This window comes from Hyperolius riggenbachi, chromosome 10 (genome assembly GCF_040937935.1).
Source record: "Hyperolius riggenbachi isolate aHypRig1 chromosome 10, aHypRig1.pri, whole genome shotgun sequence".
Lineage (NCBI taxonomy): Eukaryota > Metazoa > Chordata > Amphibia > Anura > Hyperoliidae > Hyperolius > Hyperolius riggenbachi.
Genome location: NC_090655.1, coordinates 152,108,165 through 152,127,103, shown reverse-complemented (window position 1 = coordinate 152,127,103; position 18,939 = coordinate 152,108,165). Strand labels below are relative to the sequence as shown.

General features: G+C 44.2%; 1 protein-coding gene across 1 annotated transcript in view; it reads right to left on the bottom strand.

The window, feature by feature from the left end:
* Positions 1 to 901: 901 nt before the first annotated feature.
* LRIT1 (leucine rich repeat, Ig-like and transmembrane domains 1) overlaps positions 902 to 18,939 on the bottom strand; it is a 44,508-nt gene continuing 26,470 nt past the window's right edge. Inside the window, exons 4-5 of the mRNA XM_068258849.1 lie at positions 8,332 to 8,508; positions 902 to 1,835 (exon numbers count right to left, since the gene is read on the bottom strand). Coding sequence (XP_068114950.1) covers positions 1,066 to 1,835; positions 8,332 to 8,508 — 947 coding nt within the window. The 3' untranslated portion in view covers positions 902 to 1,065. The remainder of the gene's footprint in view (positions 1,836 to 8,331; positions 8,509 to 18,939) is intronic.

Below are 18,939 nucleotides of genomic sequence, written 5' to 3'. Positions count from 1 at the left end.
GATTGCAGCAATCGCGATTTTGCAATATGATTTTTTGGTGATTTTCCAGAGGTTAATTTAGGGTGAAGCCAATTAACTCATGTGTGTTGTTTTGGGATGAGGGAGGAAACCAGACTGGAAGTGGGAGGAAACCCACGCAGACACGAGGAGAACATACAAACTCCTTGCAGATGTTAACTTGGCTGGGATTTGAACCGGGGACCCAGCGCTGCAAGGCGAGAGCTCTAACCACTACTTCACCATGCGGCCCACAAACTGATGAGGAACTATACCCTTGGCCCATGACCCATGACCACATCAGCAGTGAGTGCATTTGATTGTACCACTTCTAAACTGTTTACAATTTGCACCTAATTTGCATGCAAGTCAAAATTACTTCTATTTCATTGACCATATATACTAATGTTAGATTGCCTGTGACACCTGTAGGCATTGAAAGAGTTGTGTAACTATGGCTGCACTGTATACTTATGAAGGTAAAAAGAAACTGCAAGAAAAATAATGGCCATAAAGTGTACCCGAGGCGATGTGGCATGATGAGTGTATGTACAGACAAAACATTAATAACCAGGCTGTTTTACTGGTTTTATTTTGCTGCCTGAAAGATTTAATTTCTAGGCATGGAAGTGAAAGCTTCTGTCTTGTCGGTACCTGACTGATAAGCAAATTACAGCCTTAAAAGTTTTCCTGGCACAATACAACTGAGGGCAGGGAGAGAAAAAAATACATGAACTATTGACCTCTGGGACACCTAATAGGCTGATAAGAGATAGTCAATGAACGAATGTAAGTATGCCTCTTTCACTGCTTTGTCAACTGATTTAAACATAAATTTGATAAAGTCCATCAAAGTCTTGTATGAATATCCAGAGTCCTTGTAACTGAAATAAATATTAACATGTTGTGAGTTTATAGCTTTAATGAAGCCACAGGCTTAAAATCAAGTCATTTTTACATCCACAGTTCTGGCACATTGTGAATTAACTTCTTTTACATGAGTAAACTGTATATGTATGCACAGAAAAGCCAGTTCCAAAGTATACTTGGAAGTGTGCAAGTCCATCATCAGCAAAAGAATTCGTTTGGCTGTCCATCAGGTTTTGGTATGGCTTCAGAGTCTACACTAGACCTTGCAGACAAGAGTCTGTTTGATTCATCTGGATGGTGTCTAGTCAAATATTCCCCTTCAGATGTCTTTGTTTTATTGCTTGTGGAAAGGCTTTCAAATGTCACATAAGAGTCCTGAAGATCTTTAGATTTCCGGCAGAAGCCTTTTTTGCATCGTCTCTTCAAGGCTCCACAACAGACTATCAAAGTAAGAGGGACAGCAATAACACAGGCAACACTGATAACCACAACATTGATCAGTTTCTGCGTGCCACCAGCGCTAACAGCCTCATCTGTAGAAAAGATAATGCATTGCTCCTTTTTGGGGATCAGTCCTTTCACACAAACGCATGCAATATATTTTGTCTGCGGTATTAAACCATCTATAGTAATTTTGGTTTTGCCAGGCTCCACGTTTATTCTTCGCATGTCCCTCTCTCCAAATATTGCATACAGAACACTAAAAACGGTCACATTTTTTGCAAGAGGAGCTTTCCATGCAAGAGACACACTGTGATCAGTATCACCAATGACTTTAACACCTCTAACCAAACGTTCTGTCTCAGGCTGCTTTGTTCCAGAACTCAGTAAAATGTTACCAGGATCCTTAGTGTCTGATCTTATAACGGAGTTAGGATTAATATTCTGTACTTCACTGTCTTGACCTTGGTTACCACTGAATTTGTATCTCTGTATGCCATTGTTCCCTCCTGCAGACAGAGGTTTCCCTGCAAAAATAATACGTAATACATCTTTAAGAATTTTAATCTTAAAATCCAATATTTAGGTGCTACACTATACATTTTAAAGCATTTATTTAAGTGTGGATTCTTTTCCTGCAGTACAGAACAGAGAACATCTATCTATTCCAATCACATGATGATGTCACATGTCTCACAGTACCACCTCCAAGAAGTTCCTGAGAGGTATAAATAGCATCTGGGCTACTCTGGTTGCCAAATAGGTACCAAGCTCTGACACTCCTTTGATCAGGTAAGATCTTTTTCTAGCCCCCACAACTTTGTTCCTGGTGCACAGTGTTTTTTTTGTATTGCTCTTTTGGCTTGTGCAATTAAGAGTGTGGGTTCTTTATAGCATGTAACCATTAGGGAAGAACAAGGAGATGCAAATACTTCTGAAATAATGCACATTTTTATGTAAATGTATGCAGCTTGAAAAAAGACCAATCAATTTAAACCTGGGTTTAAATTGATTGGTTTATTTTTCAAACCGCATACATTTGTATAAAAATTTGCATCAATTTGCATCAACTCAGAAGATTTTGTATCTCTTTGGTCATCCCAGGTAACCATAAATTTAACCCAGCAACTTATGACATTAATCACTCCACTCTTACTACCACATGTAAGAGTTTTTTTCTGAATGTCTACTTCATAGATGGGCTTTTCTAATCCACACTGCTTTGTTTAGGTTACTTATGTTTTTGATTACGATGCTTTTACAGCACCACAGTCAAAGTATATTAATCACTAAACCTAGCCAGATAAGATGTACAGCAACTAACATGCAAGTAAACATTTTTGCATACAATTTATATGAATGAGAAATTCATGATCAATTCTGGACTCATATAAACTGCTAATGTACTATATTGGACTAGTCATTCATATTTGTGTGACTAACCGTTATGATGTAAATCCACCACAAATTATTTTCTATCCATTAGTGCCTTTGTGTTCTTCTTTAGCTCTACCTAATCTTATCAGTAACTGTCCATTAGTGGAGCTGCAAATCTAATGCCATAACAATGGTGTTGCACTGCTGGTGTTGCTGCTCCTAAATGTCAATAAAGATGCATACAACATTGTGTATGTGGTACTTACTTGTTTTCACAACAATGTGTATGTGGTACACACTTGTTTCCAGCACTTGCTTCATGCTTCCTGTCATTGAATACTCTGGTGGTGCAGTAGTTAGATATGATATAAGACTCTGTTCCCTCTAGAGCCGAGAACAGACTTTTTTGTTCGTTCGCCACTCATTGCTATGTTATACATAGGAGCAGTTCAGACTTGTCACGCTGCAATGGTTATACAGTATCCTTGTCAGTAAGCGGACGACACTTCTGTGCAGTCCGCAATAATCCCGGGCCAGGTGGATGCATTCCCCCATATAGCCTATGTCGGAGAGCATCTGTCGCATCACTGTGGACCAGCAGAGCAGACATTATACTGTCCGCTCCCAACGGCCGAACGGGATGTGGAAGTAAGTGGGAACCAAGACTAATACCAAAAACACACAAACTATCACCAATAATTTTTTCAAAACCAGTATTTGTCAACGGACCTTAAAAGGAACACTTTCACACAAAAAAATACATTTATAATACATATTTATAAGAAATACAATTCTCCCAGAATAAAATGCACCATAAATTACTTTTATCACAAGTCCCTGTCGCCTAGAGGACAACTGAAGTGAGAAGAATACGGTGGCTGCCATATTTATTTCCTTTTGTGCATTGCCAGCTGCCTGGCAGCCCTGTTGATCTATTTGGCTGCAGCAGTGTCTGAATAACACCAGAAACAAGCATGCAGCTAATCTTGTCAGATCAGACAATAATGCCAGAAACATCTGATCTGCATAGGCTTATTTAGGGTCTTTAGCTAAAAGTATTAGAGGCTGATTAAATAGGGACATAGATTAAACATCAACACTGCTCTGGTCCATAAGGGGAAAACAAGGTCTGGAAGCAAAGTGGTTAAAGAAATTACCTAAATGAAGTGTGCATACATTCATTCTACGGTTATCTAGTTTCTGGGACTTGGTTAACTGAGCCACAGGCAAGCAAGAAATACTCAGAATAATTTTTACAATACTTTTTCACCTACTTTTTGGTAATTTTTAAATGAAGAGTGCTGAGAAATTATTTTAAGCAGAACATGAAAAATTATCTTTTAGGAGAAAACTTAAAGGGAATCTGAAGTGAAAATAAACTTTGAGATAATGAATTGTATCAGTAGTACAGCTAGGAAATAGAACAGTAGTAACAAAGATTTGAGTCTCACATTGTTTCCAGTACAGGAAGAGTTAAAGAGAATCTGTACTCTAAAATTCTTACAATAAAAAGCATACCATTCTATTCCTTATGTTCTCCTGGGCCCCTCTGTGCTGTTTCTGCCACTCCCTGCTGCAATCCTAGTTTGTAATTAACAGTTTTAGGCAGTGTTTACAAACAAATGACTGGCTTCTAACCAGAGTATCATAGGCTGAGAACTAGCTTACTGTGTGACTCATGCAGAGCTTGGAGGGGGTGTGTAAAGCTTCTGCCAATGACAAGCAGTGCTGCACATTCCACACATTCCAGCCTCAGCCCGACAGACATGACAGAGGAAAGGAGATAAGATTTATTACAGAGGCAGTGCAAGTAGGAAAGGCTGCAGTAAGACAGACCACATTAGAACAGTAATAGGAACTTATAGGATAGAAGAAATAAGGCTCAAAATTTTGTTACAGAGTCTCTTTAAGAAATTTCACTTTGTATCTATGCAAAAGAGCTTCTCTGGGCTCTCCAACAAATGCAGTGCTATTTCTAAAGCAACTATACATCAAAGAGTTAAAGTCAACTTCAGAAAGGATATTATTGCAGGGAAGTTGTAAGGGTCATTAGCTGTGCTGTTTCATAATTTGAAATGCAGAGTGTAGTTTGTAAACTGCAAATATTAGAGAATGATGCTGTGTTATATAACAAAAAGCTATATAACTGAAAATAAAAATATGAGACTTTCTTTGCTACTAATGTTCTATTAATTATCCAGACTACACATACAATTCATTATATCATAAGTTTTTGGGGTTTTTTTTCGATTCAGCGTCACTTTAAGCGAAAAGTGCATTGGATCGGTTGGACCCAATGGTCCTTTTTTTCAATTCACTTTTTTCTCCTAGGTTTTCTACTGATATTTTAAGACCTGTTATCAATAAAATGGCTTTTAACCACTTGCCGACCGCACACTCATAACGTGCGTCGGCAAAGTGGCAGCTGCAGGACCAGCGACGCAGTACTGCGTCGCCAGCTGCAGCCTAATTAATCAGGAAGCAGCCGCTCGTACGAGCGGCTGCTTCCTGTCAAATCACGGCGGGGGGCTCCGTGAATAGCCTGCGGGCCGCCGATGGCGGCTCGCAGGCTAGATGTAAACACAAGCGGAAATAATCCGCTTTGTTTACATTTGTACGGCGCTGCTGCGCAGCAGCGCCGTAAGGCAGATCGGCGATCCCCGGCCAATCAGCGGCTGGGGATCGCCGCCATGTGACAGACCACATCCTGTCACTGGCTGCACAGGACGGATAGCGTCCTGTGCAGCCCGGAACACCAGGGGGAGGCAGCAGGTAGGAGAGGGAGGGGGAATTTCGCCGCGGAGGGGGGCTTTGAGGTGCCCCCCCCCCGCCACCCACAGCAGGCAGGAGAGATCAGACCCCCCAGCACATCATCCCTATAGGGGGGAAAAAAGGGGGGCAATCTGATCTCCCTGCCTGCACCCTGATCTGTGCTGGGGGCTGCAGAGCCCACCCAGCACAGATCAATCAAACCAGCGCTGGTCCTTAAGGGGGGGTAAAGGGTGGGTCATCAAGTGGTTAAACCACTTGCAAGACCAAGAAAATAATTTTGGCAGTCAATTTTTAACTACTTTTTGATACTTTTTCAATTACACAGTGCTGAAAAAATATTTTTAACAGAAGATGAAAAAGTATCCCCTAAAAAAAAAAGAGAGGAAAGGTGAATTGAATAAGGGTTTAAAGTATCAGATTAAAGGAAAAATATCAAAGAATGTAGTTTTGTGGCAACATTTTTAATGGATTTAAAAGCAATATAAATAAAAGTGGTGGCTGGATGGTGTAATGGTTAAGGGCTCTGCCTCTGACACAGGAAATCCAGGGTTCGAATCTCGGCTCTGTCTGTTCAGTAAGCCAGCACCTATTCAGTAGGAGACCCTAGGCAAGTCGTCATCCTAACACTGCTACTGCCTATAGAGCATGTCCTAGTGGCTGTAGCTCTGATGTTTTGAGTCCACCAGGAGAAAAGTGTGATATAAATGTTATTTGTCTTTGTCTAAAGTACTCTGCATATGTTTTTGCTAGTAGACGAGTAGTTACAGGCAGCACCCAACCACCTAAATGCGACATGCTATTGGTCGTTGTCCCTCTGTCTCCAGGAACAGCAAGCAGAAACTCCAAGAGAAGAGACCCAGCACTGTCTTCAAGTGTATTATAAGCTTTTATTTATTTAAAGCATCAGAAAGACAAAAAGGGCAAGTCTGTGCGACGTTTCGAGAGGCGACTCCTCTCTTTCTCAAGCTGACAAGCCCTCTGAATACATGAAACACAATCAGCCTTAAATAGTCCTTGCTCTACTAGGGAGCCAATCAGAATGGTCTGGACGCCCTGTCATCAACCAATTAGGCTAAGTTCCTGCTTGTAGGCCCTCCCATCTGGTGGAGGACCTGATGGGGAACTACATCTATTTATACACTTCAATCATTTTAAAATGGCCACTGGAGGGCTGACCAATGAGGGTAGAGCATGTTCTGAATAGAAAAAAAGTCATTTAACCGTCACGTGGAAATCCGCATTGAAAATCCGCATGTGGTTAAATTCAATGCGTATGCGTAAAAACGTACGCGTAAAACCACGTTCCAATCCAATTACCACGCGGAAATCCGAATTGGAGATCCGCATATGGTTAAAGTCAATGCGTACGCGTAAAAACCCGGAAGCAAAAATCGTCTAAACCATAGACGTTTCAATCCAATCGCCTATACCGGTTACGCATTAAACGTATATTTTCAGATTAAAAAAGGGAACATGCTCCTAACCCTAATGGGAATGAGTGTCAACAATATATAATAAGAGAAATCTGAAAAAATGAAAAAAAAAAAGCAAATGACAAAACTAACGCCAGGTGTCTGGCGGCCACCTACAGTGGCGGCCAGACACCGAACATCGCAACAAAGACAATAATCACATCTCATCCCCCCAGACTGGCGTCCGCCTCAATAGTGGTGGCCAGTATGGGCCGGCGAGAACAAAAATCATGTTTTTGCTGTGTAGTTTTTTTTCTTTAATGAGCTTCCCATCAGTGGCGTAGCTAAGAAGCGGTGGGCCCCGGTGCAAGTTGTACATGGGGCCCCCCAAGCACTCTATACATAACAATTGATATGGCGCACCAAAACCTGCCAAGGACTACAATAGTGTCAGAGGTGCAAGTAGGAGATGGGAAACAGTTTGTTAATGATCACTACTATTTAAAGCATCTATAGAAATGATTATTACCAACACAGGGCCAATAGAGAGCTAATATTGTGCTTGAGGGAGGGCCCCTCTGACCCAAGGGCCCCGATGCGGTCGCTACTGCTGCAACCCCTATTGCTACGCCACTGCTTCCCATAGAAAGCAGTAGACAGAGGAATAGTCCACTTTTGTAGGTGAGGTCATTGAGGTTAAATATGTAGTGAAGCCTTCCCTGCCCCCCCCCCATTTGTAAATCACGTGGTCACTGCAGTAATTGCTAATATGTCTGTCAGTAGGAAATACATGTCTGTCATGTATTTCTTTGAACACTGTGTCTGCCGCGCCATTGGAGGTTTTGCTGTTGCTATGCAATGGCAAAGAACTAGGCAAAGGAGAGCGGAAACATTCCATTCTGCAGAGCAATTTGGTTATATTTTAGTGTAGACGGTGCGCAGCATAACAGGACACTTCTGCCCTCCTTTGCTCAATGATGCAGCAGACACAGTTGGTGCACAAGAAAGGACAGGAGCAAGAGAAGGGAGAGACACTCTCGCTCCTCTAACATCCTATTGGTGGGCATCACAGCAATTACTGCGGTGGCCATGTGAGTTAAAACTCGCGTTGGGGAGGGGGTGAGCAGCATAACAGGAGCAAGAGTGGTTCTCTTGCTCGCTCCTCAAACATCTCTGTGTGTTGTGGGGAAGAGGCAGGGCCATGCCATCCAGTTTTTACATCAGAGGCATCACCCACAAAGGTGGGCTATTCCTCTGTCCCGATGCTGTCAGTGTTCTCAGGGGACACTGACTTACAGGTACCTAGGATATAAAAGGCACTACAGAGGAGAAATATATGCAGATGCCATTATTTATATTGCTTTTATATCCATTACCAATGCTGCCACAAAACGACTTTCTTTATAGTGTTCCTTTAAATAATACATGTCAAACTAGTACATTTCAAAATATTGCAAATTACCACTGTCATTTGGCTCATCAGTTGTGTTGGAGTCAGTGACAAAGACAGAAATATAGGCTTCTGTCATTCCCAGAATGTTTTTAGCTTTGCAGATATACTCTCCAGAATCTTTGAAGGAGGCAGCAGGCAAGTTTAACATGGACCAGCTCATTCCATCACTAGATATTTCCTGGTGTACTGCAAAAGAATAGCAATAATCAATCAATGAGGGTACCTTAATTAATATTGTGAAACAGGTACATAGCTAAAATTGGCTTTACTGAATCTACAACATAATTTATATTAAAGCAACTGGTCATAAGTGTACAAAAAAATCCTTTCCACACTGCTCTATTGCTGCGGAAACGTCAAGTGTTTTTGCGGATCAGCCAACATTTTTATACATAAAATACGAGATAAAAGTTGAGGGTTGGCGTATGCTCAAGTAAAGATCAATGTATCAATAAAGATAGGATCCCCCATGCAGATTGCACATTGGAAATGCTGCAGAGTATGTGTTGGAAGCATGCCCATATTATAGCTACCTCTCCTGGCTCTGGCAGGCTCTGGGGCTCTCTTTCATGTGACCATAGTTAAGACCTCATGCTCTCGCACGAAGCTTGAAGCAGAAGGGGAGATGGGATTATCGCTACCGGAGCCAGGAGAGGTAACTATACTTACAGTCATGCTTCCAACGCACATGATCCCAGGTTAAATGTCAAGGCAATGCAAAGGAATTCCAGGCCAGCAACAGCTTGATACAACCACTCTAATGGTACACTAACTATCATTTACAAGGAACAATAGTTACCAGATGAACAATATTGGAACGACTGGGATGCAACGATGGGATGCAGCAATCATCATACACATATTAACGATCGTTCTCGCAGTAAAGAACGATCAGAGGGAAATGTTGCGTACATATTTATATAAAATTAAAAAAAATATCAAACATGGGGTTACAATAGATAAGAATATATGATAGTTAACTTGAAAACAAAGTTTGTTTAAAATTTATAATGTAAGAATTGTTCTGGCTCGCCCTACACAGGAAGTACAGAAGCGGGGCAAAATCCAGCGCAGACGCATTGGCCCTTATAAGGATCGTGCTTGGCAGAGAACTTCACACACTATAGTTTTGTAACGATTGTCGTTCAATATGATCCGTCCTGTTGGATTTTCTCATCATGCCGATATCGTTCGTTCGTCGATGTACTTAATGTTTGTTTGGTAATGGTAATGTTCTTTACCCGATTGTCAGCAGACTGATCATTAAGCTGCTGTTTCAAACGACCATAGTCGCAAGTGTGTACGTACCATTAGGATCTCTTTTTTTCTCTACTATTATATCTTTCTATCACGCGCTACCTTTTTTGTCCTCATAATTAATGGGTGAAACAGAAATAAGTATACCTTGCAGCTTTTGGGCAATACTGTACTGTATTTTTGACCATGCAGTATATGCACCATACTTTGGAACTTTATACCTCTGGAAAATGTTTACACCAGATAGGAGGAAAATTCTCAAGCTTTTGGACAGTAAATCTTTTCTAGGTATTGCTGCTTAATGTTAATCTGTTAGGATTAGGTTAGGTTTTGGAGAGAAATTTAGATGCTTGTGGAGCCCAATAAAATAGCGGGCAGGCACCCAAATTTCCTTCATGTACATGGGTGCCTATAGGGTGCCCAAACTTCATCAATACCTGATATTTTTTGTTTACAGCAGTGAGTGTGGTGATTGTGGGGTTTGCAGCATGGGACGGGTGGGTTAGGCTACTTTGGGGGGGGGGGGGTTAGGGAAAGGAAGTGGGGGGGGGATCGGTTAAGGTTAGACATCATTGGGGAGGTAGTCTAAACTTAGGCATTGGTGAGGAGGATTTGTTAGGGTCGGGTTATCAGTGAGAGGGATTGGTTAGGCATCATGGGGGGGGGGGGGGGGTTGGGTTGGTTATATTTAGGAATCAGTTGGGGGATTGGTTAGGGTTAGGCATAGAGGGAGGATTCTGTGAGAATTTACTGATTTTCCAGAAGCAACTATTTCCAGCGTCCATATTTTTCTGCCACCCTTTTTGCATGTATGCTCGAAAGGGTACCTGAAGTGTCATGAAGTATGATGAGATAAACGTGAACATACAATCAGTCCTGCTTTAAACTTGCTTGTGTTTATTTTCTGATTTTTCATTGCAAAGATTTTTAAAGGACTCAGCTGGAACAAAACTACAAATCCCATCATGCCTCTGCCTACCCGAGTTATGCTTAGAGCTGTCAGAGCATTGCAATGCCTCACGGGACTTGTAGTTCCACCACAGCTGGAGTGTCAAGGTTAGCCATCACTGCTCCAATGTATCTAAAATAATCACTTCCCTCTTAATAACAGTTGAAAACATAGCAAATCAGCTTTCATGATGCAATATGCACAGGCCTATAATATTTTGATGAAATATTTGAACAATATTTAGATGAATTCATAAGGATTTCTTTTTTTCTTTAGATAAGTTTAGATATGCTTTCATATTTTATCGCATCATATACATCCTGTTTTTTGATCAAAAATGTAAAAAGCAGTAGGCAGGAATACTGATAAAATATATGTAGCAAAAAAATAAATAAATACAATTATAAATTAAGTGCTATTTGTCCAAACTGCGCTATCCCAACCCAAAAAATTCTACAGATGCCATCCTGTAAAAATGGTTTGAGTTTAATGGTTTGTTCAATATTGCACTTACATTTGGAGAAAAGTCTCAAGCTACCACTGCCAGTATTACTGTTGCACAAATCATGACTTACGACTAGTAATGGAGAAGAAATTCTTAAAGTGTACCTGAGCCAAAGCTGTGGTATAAAATTAGCTACTTCCCTAAAGAGAGGGAAGCCGCAGGATCCTATGGAGGCTTCCCTCCCTGCTCTGATATGAGAACAGATTGCAAAATGCTAAGTACACTTTAACTAGTTACTGCACCGCAGGTCTTCACTGCACTGCACTGCATTCCGCAGGGGGCGCATGCTCACACAGTTTCCATTCACCGACCTAAGAGAAACTTGGCCTTGGTTACCAGTGGACATTTCAGCATGACAGTGACCCAAAACACACAGCAAAAGTGATGAAGAAAGTCCTGACTTGAATCAAATTGAGAATCTGTGGAGGGAGCTAAAGATCAGGGTGATGGCAAGAAGACCCACCAATCTGAAAGATTTGGAGCTCATTGCTAAAGATGAATGGGCAAAAATATCTGTGGAGACATGCAATAAGCTGGTATGCAATTATAGGAAGCATTTCATTGCTGTATTAGCCAATAAAGGTGTTTCTATTTATTATTGAGAAGGGTATGAATAATTTTGGACTGGACACTTTTTGCTCAAATGTAAATAAAAACTGAGAAATGTTTTTTTTCCACAATAACAATGCCTCTTTGCACATCGTCGTATCTTTTGGGAGACACGTATGTCATTTCTCATCAAAAATTACTTGCTGGCTAAACCCATCCATGACTCTGACGATGAGACCACATCCCAAACCTCTCAAGCCGAAATACCGGACCGGGACGCTACCTTGCTCCATAAAATCAAGTCCCTGCTGCAACGCGAGCTCCACCGTGAACTCGACTCCGCCACCACAAAGCTGGCCGCGCATTTCACCCGTGAGCTCACTAAACTGGGTTCGCGGGTAGAAGAAGTAGAGGAACGAGTCGACAATGCCACAACAGTGCTTGAAGCCCATGAGCAGGACATCGTGGAGTTAAAAGCAGATAATGCCAACATGAAGGCTGATCTAGCGGATGCTCACCTCAGGCAGGAGGACGCTGAAAATAGAGCTCGCAGAGGCAACCTCCGGATCAGGGGCCTCCCGGAATCTATCGAGGACATCAACTCCACAGCCACAGCCCTCTTTCAGGAGCTTGTGCCCTCCATCCCAATCGAACGTCTCGAGTTCGACAGGATCCATAGGGCGCTAGGCCCTAAACGCCCTGATGGCACGCCACGCGACATTGTGATTGCATTTACCTTCTACAAGACGAAGGAGGCCATCTTGAGAGCCGCATGGGAGAAAAAGGACCTGGAGTTTCAGTCCCATCCGTACAAAATCTTCCCCGATGTGGCACAGTCAACATTACTGAAGCGAAAAGCCATGAAGCCCTTCACTAACATCCTGATCTCCCAAGGGATCAAATATAAATGGGGGCATCCATTCAAGCTCATTTTTACCTACAACGGCCGCACACATGGCGCCAATACAGCAGATGACGCGCAGTGGCTGTTTGAAAAGTTGAAGCTTGTCTCCCCAGAAGCGAAATCTAACCGCTCCCAACCACCTGGATCGCAAGACTCACAACGGCCATCTACATCACGCTCGGAATGGAAGCGAGTCCCCCAGAGGAGGCCCTCCGCTCGTGGTCTATCTCCGAACCGCAACCTGTCTCCAGCCCGCAGCGAGAGTCCCTAAACCATGCACTCTACCCTACCGTTAGTGCCGCAGCACTTGAAAGGAAAATGATTTGACAACCTGAGCCTTCCTCAGGTACTCACCCCGATGTCCGTTCCGGGGCCCCGTGAACAGAGGCCACCCCATCATCTGATCACGAGGTACATTAATGTCTAGATGAAGCCTCAAACTGTAAGTACAACTTTTATAGGTTATGCGACATTTCCGCTCCCTTAACTAATGGAAGATTGCACATTGTGATAATTCCACTCACCATGGGCACTGTTGCACGTACTATCTGAATGGGGCCTCCCCGTCACTATACACCTGGCAACCTACCCCTATAACCCGGACATGGTGCCCCGCGTGACTAGGCCTTACCCATGGCCTACACGCGGACCGCTAAGCTAACCCCTCCACAGCCCTATCTGGAGGAGGACTGCCCGTCGTAAAGACACTCAGACACTTGCGGGGATAACCTTCATCATATTCTCTATGGTCTACTGGATCGAGAAACCCATATCGCTCTATGCTGTAGACCAGGTCACACCCGGAACGGGTGACACTATCACTATAACTCATGAACTGTACACTCCCGGGGTGAGGTTTCCATCTCAATATACAGTGAGTTGCCGATTCCTAGAAAGCACATGGAGCGCCTTATCAGACTAAGCCTTACTGGGGGGCCTGTGAGTGGGCCACCTAGTCAGGCCCTCCGGAGATCCCTGCACAACTCAGTGGAAGATTGCCCACCGTGAACACGCTTGATCGTCCACAGTAATAACTCTCACTATAGGCCTCACGGCAGGACCAAGGATTGCACGTTGCACCGTGCTGAAGTCTCAGCCACACCTGGCCCGGGTAGCACCTCACCCTGCTTAATCTGTGTTAGCCTTCTTTAACTGCACCCCATGCATAACTGCTGTTATTATTGCATATAAAAAAGCCTCTTAGATCGCTGCTATCCACTGAAGGGAGGATTCATGTCAATTTTTATACATTTCAATGCTAGACTTCGGGGTTAGAATGATGTTCAAGAATGTTTTATGCACTGTACAGATTGGTTCCCGGCTGTGGCGGATGCGACACCTTGGCAACATGGCGACTTTTTACCACCCGCTAGGAGTGACTGATTTGCCACTTTAAGATGTAGGGATACCTAAAATCCACTCCTGCCGATACCTGTACGAGAGAAAGCTCGAGAAAGCTTATAGGGGAAGTTTTCCTGCTACGCACTGCTACCCCCCGAGCCCACACAAGCCCAGACCACACAAAATCTTTCTGTCTAGCCCCGGGCATCGGCGCCATCTTAACTGCTCCCAATAGGGACTAATACCAATTGCCCACCTCACCAGCATACTGCTCGCCCAGTAACGTGCCCCATACATAATGCGGGACTGGCCGGCATGGAAACAGGGACACGCATGCCTTTATTAAAATCCCAATGGTCTAACAGTCCGGGACACTCAAATTATGCGCCGGCCCTGGCCGCACCTAACTCAGGAGGCGCCACGCGAGACTCCCGCCACACTACGCTATATTCTTGGTCATTGACTAAACCTGCGTGTCGCTCTCGGTGTCGGCGGGTCCCCGGTTTGAGCAAGCAGGAAGCCTTCACCCAACGACTCCTTTCTTCCAATACACCATAGGAAACAATGCAGGTGTCACCTCTACCTTTCTCACGGCAGGCAGCCCGCCACGATCTAACGGTGTGGAGGGCCCCAAAGCGTTCCCTGTCATGATATACTTAGGATGGAGGACGCTTTCCCCCCTTTTTTTTTTCCCCAGCATGGTTTCCCTTATCCTACACAGAGAGCAACTATATAGCCATGAGAGAACGCTGAGGGGGCCGCATCCGCTCCAGCCGGGACACACACGCCTGAAGGTTTATATCAGCTTGCAACCTCCAAATTACTGTAACTGTTATTGGTTAAGAGATATTGCATTGAACAGTATATACTGATGCCTGGCCCCATGCTCTGGCAGGAATGGCGCCTCACCGTTATTTGGGGCACCATCCTGGTCAGACCCCATAAGAGCATTAATCAGGAGTTCCTTACAGAAGCCAAGCACAAATGAAATATTGCAATGTGCATGTGTCGTCTGCTTGGATGTGCACGAGATCATGCCCCCTACCCGGCCCCTAACCACCTTCCTCCACCCTTTCCTGCCTGTCAGCCCGCGGGACATGTTCCCGTGCATACTAATATTCCGATGAGGTTTTATCATACACAAAGCCGATGAGTCCTTAGCTGTGCCCTCTCCTCCTGTGACAGCTCACTATGGTGCCTGACACCCTATACCCCCCCAGCAGCTCTCACGTACGCTGTTATACCAGTCTGCGTTTAATAGGCAACTCTGGATGGCACCTCCTGAGCATTTTGCAGGCTACTACTGAACCTCAAGGCGCAGCGCGCCCACACCTACAACTTACCTAGGGACCTATAACCCCCACATCTATAATCTATTAACATCATGATGGAGCTCCACTAACTGGGCACACAGGAGAGAGATCCACACGAATTCCCCCTTCCCTATCCTCCCCCTACCCCTGCAAAAGGCCCCGCTAGTCTGTTTCTCCCGGGTTATGCAGAAGTCCCCATGGGATGTATGATAACTCCGCACTATTAACTAACATGATGTCTCTCTTAATAGGCTCCTCAGCACGCTCCCGAAGGAGCTTGCTTTAATTACCCCTTACTCTGACAAGTAACCTGTGAGAATCAACTGTTTTTAGCAAGCCACCGACACCCCCAAATTTACCCCTTTATGGCCTAGCCTGGAACAACAATTGGACTTCGCCTCTGGTACCCCCTCTACTGTCCGGGGTTTTACAACCACTATGCCTCTTCACCTGGGGAATGCCCGTGCATTCCCGCCTCATTACCCAGCCATGCAGCTGGCAGTTGCGACCCCCACTATGACTCCCAACTATGACCTAGAGTCATTCTGGGAGATCTTCTTGTGCCTTCTTGTATACTCCCCGACTCTGGCCATCCTGCCCCTCTTTACTGTCCCTGCTCTCTCACCTCTATTCTCTCTTTTCCTCCCTCCTCTTATGCTCGAGCCCTCTGGAGTCCCCTGGAGTGATGCTTACCTTAGCGACCAGCGAATCCAACATGGCGTCTAACCCACTCCGCTTCATTTCACATAACGTCCAGGGTTTTGGAGTTCCCCAAAAACGCTCTAAAGCGTTCCAATACTACAAATCATGTAGAGCTGATATCATTCTACTACAAGAAACCAGATTGGCCACTTCCTCCTGTCCTAAATTTATGAGTAAACACTACCCCGACTTCTACACTGCATGTGCCCATGATAAAACTAAAGGAGTTCTCATCTGCTTTAAAAAAGGTCTACCATTTCATTGCGAAAAACAAATTGCAGACCCCGAAGGCAGATATCTACTTTTAATTGGTCAACTATGACCAGGAATTAACCATAGTGAACTACTACGCCCCCAACACACGCCAAGAACAGTTTCTTAGCCACTTATTACAGGTAATAACCCATCACAAAAAAGGGACTATCTTAATGGCCGGTGATACCAACATGGCTTTGGATCACAGTTTAGACAGATACAGGCCGGATACCCAACCCCAACCCCCATACGCATCCTCACAGTCTACAGGCCTTAAAATAGTGCAGAAACTAATTGAGTATACCTTAATAGACATATGGAGGGAACTTCACCCACTCACGCGCGACTACACTTTCTACTCTAATGCCCATAACAGTTTCAGCCGGATAGATCACTTCTTTATTCCCCAATCAATCATTCCAAACGTCACAGAAGCCAAAATTCTTACAGTGTCTTGGTCTGACCACTCCCCGGTCTCACTGACATGCATTTCATTTATACCAAAAGGAACCACCTACCCCTGGAGAATCAACGACTCTCTTTTATCTCAACAAATACACTCTGATCAAATCAGGCAACACCTCACACAGTACTTCTCCGAGAACCAGGGGTCAGTCACCTCCCCATACACTCTTTGGGAAGCCCATAAAGCAACAATGAGAGGACATCTCATCAGTTTAGCATCTTCTATTAAACGCGAAAGGTGCCTTAAGATTAAAGAAGCACAGGCCAACTTAGAACTCCTTGAAGCACAATGGAAAGCACACCCCACAATTACCAATAGGGCCTCAAGAAACAAAGCTAGAACTGAACTGGACCTCCTGCTTAGCGAACAGGTAGAGAGACAGCTCCGTTGGAGACGGCAGTTTTACTACTTTTACGCTAACAAACCACTAACCCCTCTAGCCCGTAGACTGAAAAACAGACCCCCCGTCACACCCATCCACAGGATTCGCACGCAATCTGGTACGGTTACGGCTAACCCCAAAACCATCACGGACGTCTTTTCTTCCTTCCTCTCTAAACTCTATACACAAGAGGCACCTTTCCCTAGAGAAGCAGCTGACAACCTTTTCACTAACCTCCCGCTACCCTCCCTTCCACAGCCCAGCATCGAGGCCCTTAACTCAGAAATCTCCACTCTCGATGTCCTTCAAGCCATTAAGTCCTTGAAACCAAATAAAATAAAACACCAGGTCCGGATGGATTCTCGGGCACGTACTACCGCAAATATGCAGACCTTTTAGCCCCTACACTGGCAGCATGTTTCAATGCCCTACGTAGTGGCAAGACACCCCCAACCTCCATGTTACAAGCCACAGTATCAATGATACCCAAGACTGAGCAATCAACACTACAAGCCCATCAGTTCCGTCCCATTTCGCTTATTAACGCGGACCTCAAAATCTTGGGGAAAATCTTAGCCCAAAGATTAAACTCTTTTCTCCCTCAGATTATACATAAAGATCAAGTCGGATTTGTACCGGGCAGACAAGCTAGTGACAACACTAGAAGAGCGGTGCATCTTATCCATCTTCTCCGATCCCGTAATTTACCTGGCCTATTCCTCTCACTAGACGTATATAAAGCCTTTGATACCTTGTCATGGGACTACCTAGAATACACTCTGAACAAATGGGGCTTTGGTACCCATTTTCTCACTTGGGTTAAGATGCTCTACTCCTCACCCACTGCTAATGTTCGATACATAGGCCATGCCTCAAAGCACTTTCAAATCCAGAGAGGTACCAGGCAGGGGTGCCCCCTGTCACCCCTGCTATTTATCCTAGCTCTAGAACCGCTAGCCATAGCCATTCGTCAGCAGGAAAATATTTCAGGTATAGAATGTGCTGGAGTCCATCACAAAGCCCTATTGTTCGCTGACGACATGCTTCTTGCTATCACTCAACCCTTGACTTCTATCCCTAACCTATTAGCTCTCTTGGAAGGTTTTTCACACATCTCAGGCCTCACTATTAACACCCACAAATCCCTGGCGATGAATATAAACGTAAGCCTTGCCCTCAAGGAGGAAATTTCCTCGATTCTGGACTTTCAATGGGCCAATACCATACCCTACTTAGGGATTACCTTAACTCCACAGATAGACACGCTGTTTGAGCATAACTATCCTCCCCTTCTCAGGCAAATGACTACACTAATGACAAAATGGTCTCAATTACCGCTCTCTATGTTTGGCAGAATAAACACCATTAAAATGTCCATTCTGCCAAAGATCTTATACCTATTCCGGACACTCCCTACCAGTGTCCCACCTCACTTCCTGAGATTACTCCAAAATAAAATACTGAATTTTATCTGGAATGGCCGGAGGTCCAGAATCAACAAATTTACTCTGCTCTCCCATAGACTAGACGGAGGTTTAGGAGCTCCCAACCTACTGTTGTACTACAGAGCAGCCATAGCAGCCCGTCTCCTATCCCTATATAAGGAGCACGATGCCCCACTCTGGACCTTCTTAGATATGCCCGATAGTCACCCCATCAAGTTACGCACCCTCCTTTGGATTCCGAGGCATCTTAGACCAAAACAACTAAGCCCATTCCTTACTTCAGATTTAGTGACCTGGGACTCATTCAGGTACTCAGGAGGACTGCAATCCCCACATTTACCCCTATGCCCAATCATACATAACCCTCTTTTCCCACCGGGTTACGATAACCCTGACTCCTTTAAATGGTGGGGGGACCACCAATTTCTCCTAGTCAAAGACTTCCTTACAGGAAGAGGCCTCCTGACATGGACGGACATTAACCACTTCAGCCTACAGCTTCGAAAATCTTATGCATCCGAGCAATGTTCACCTCCCATTCATTCGCTA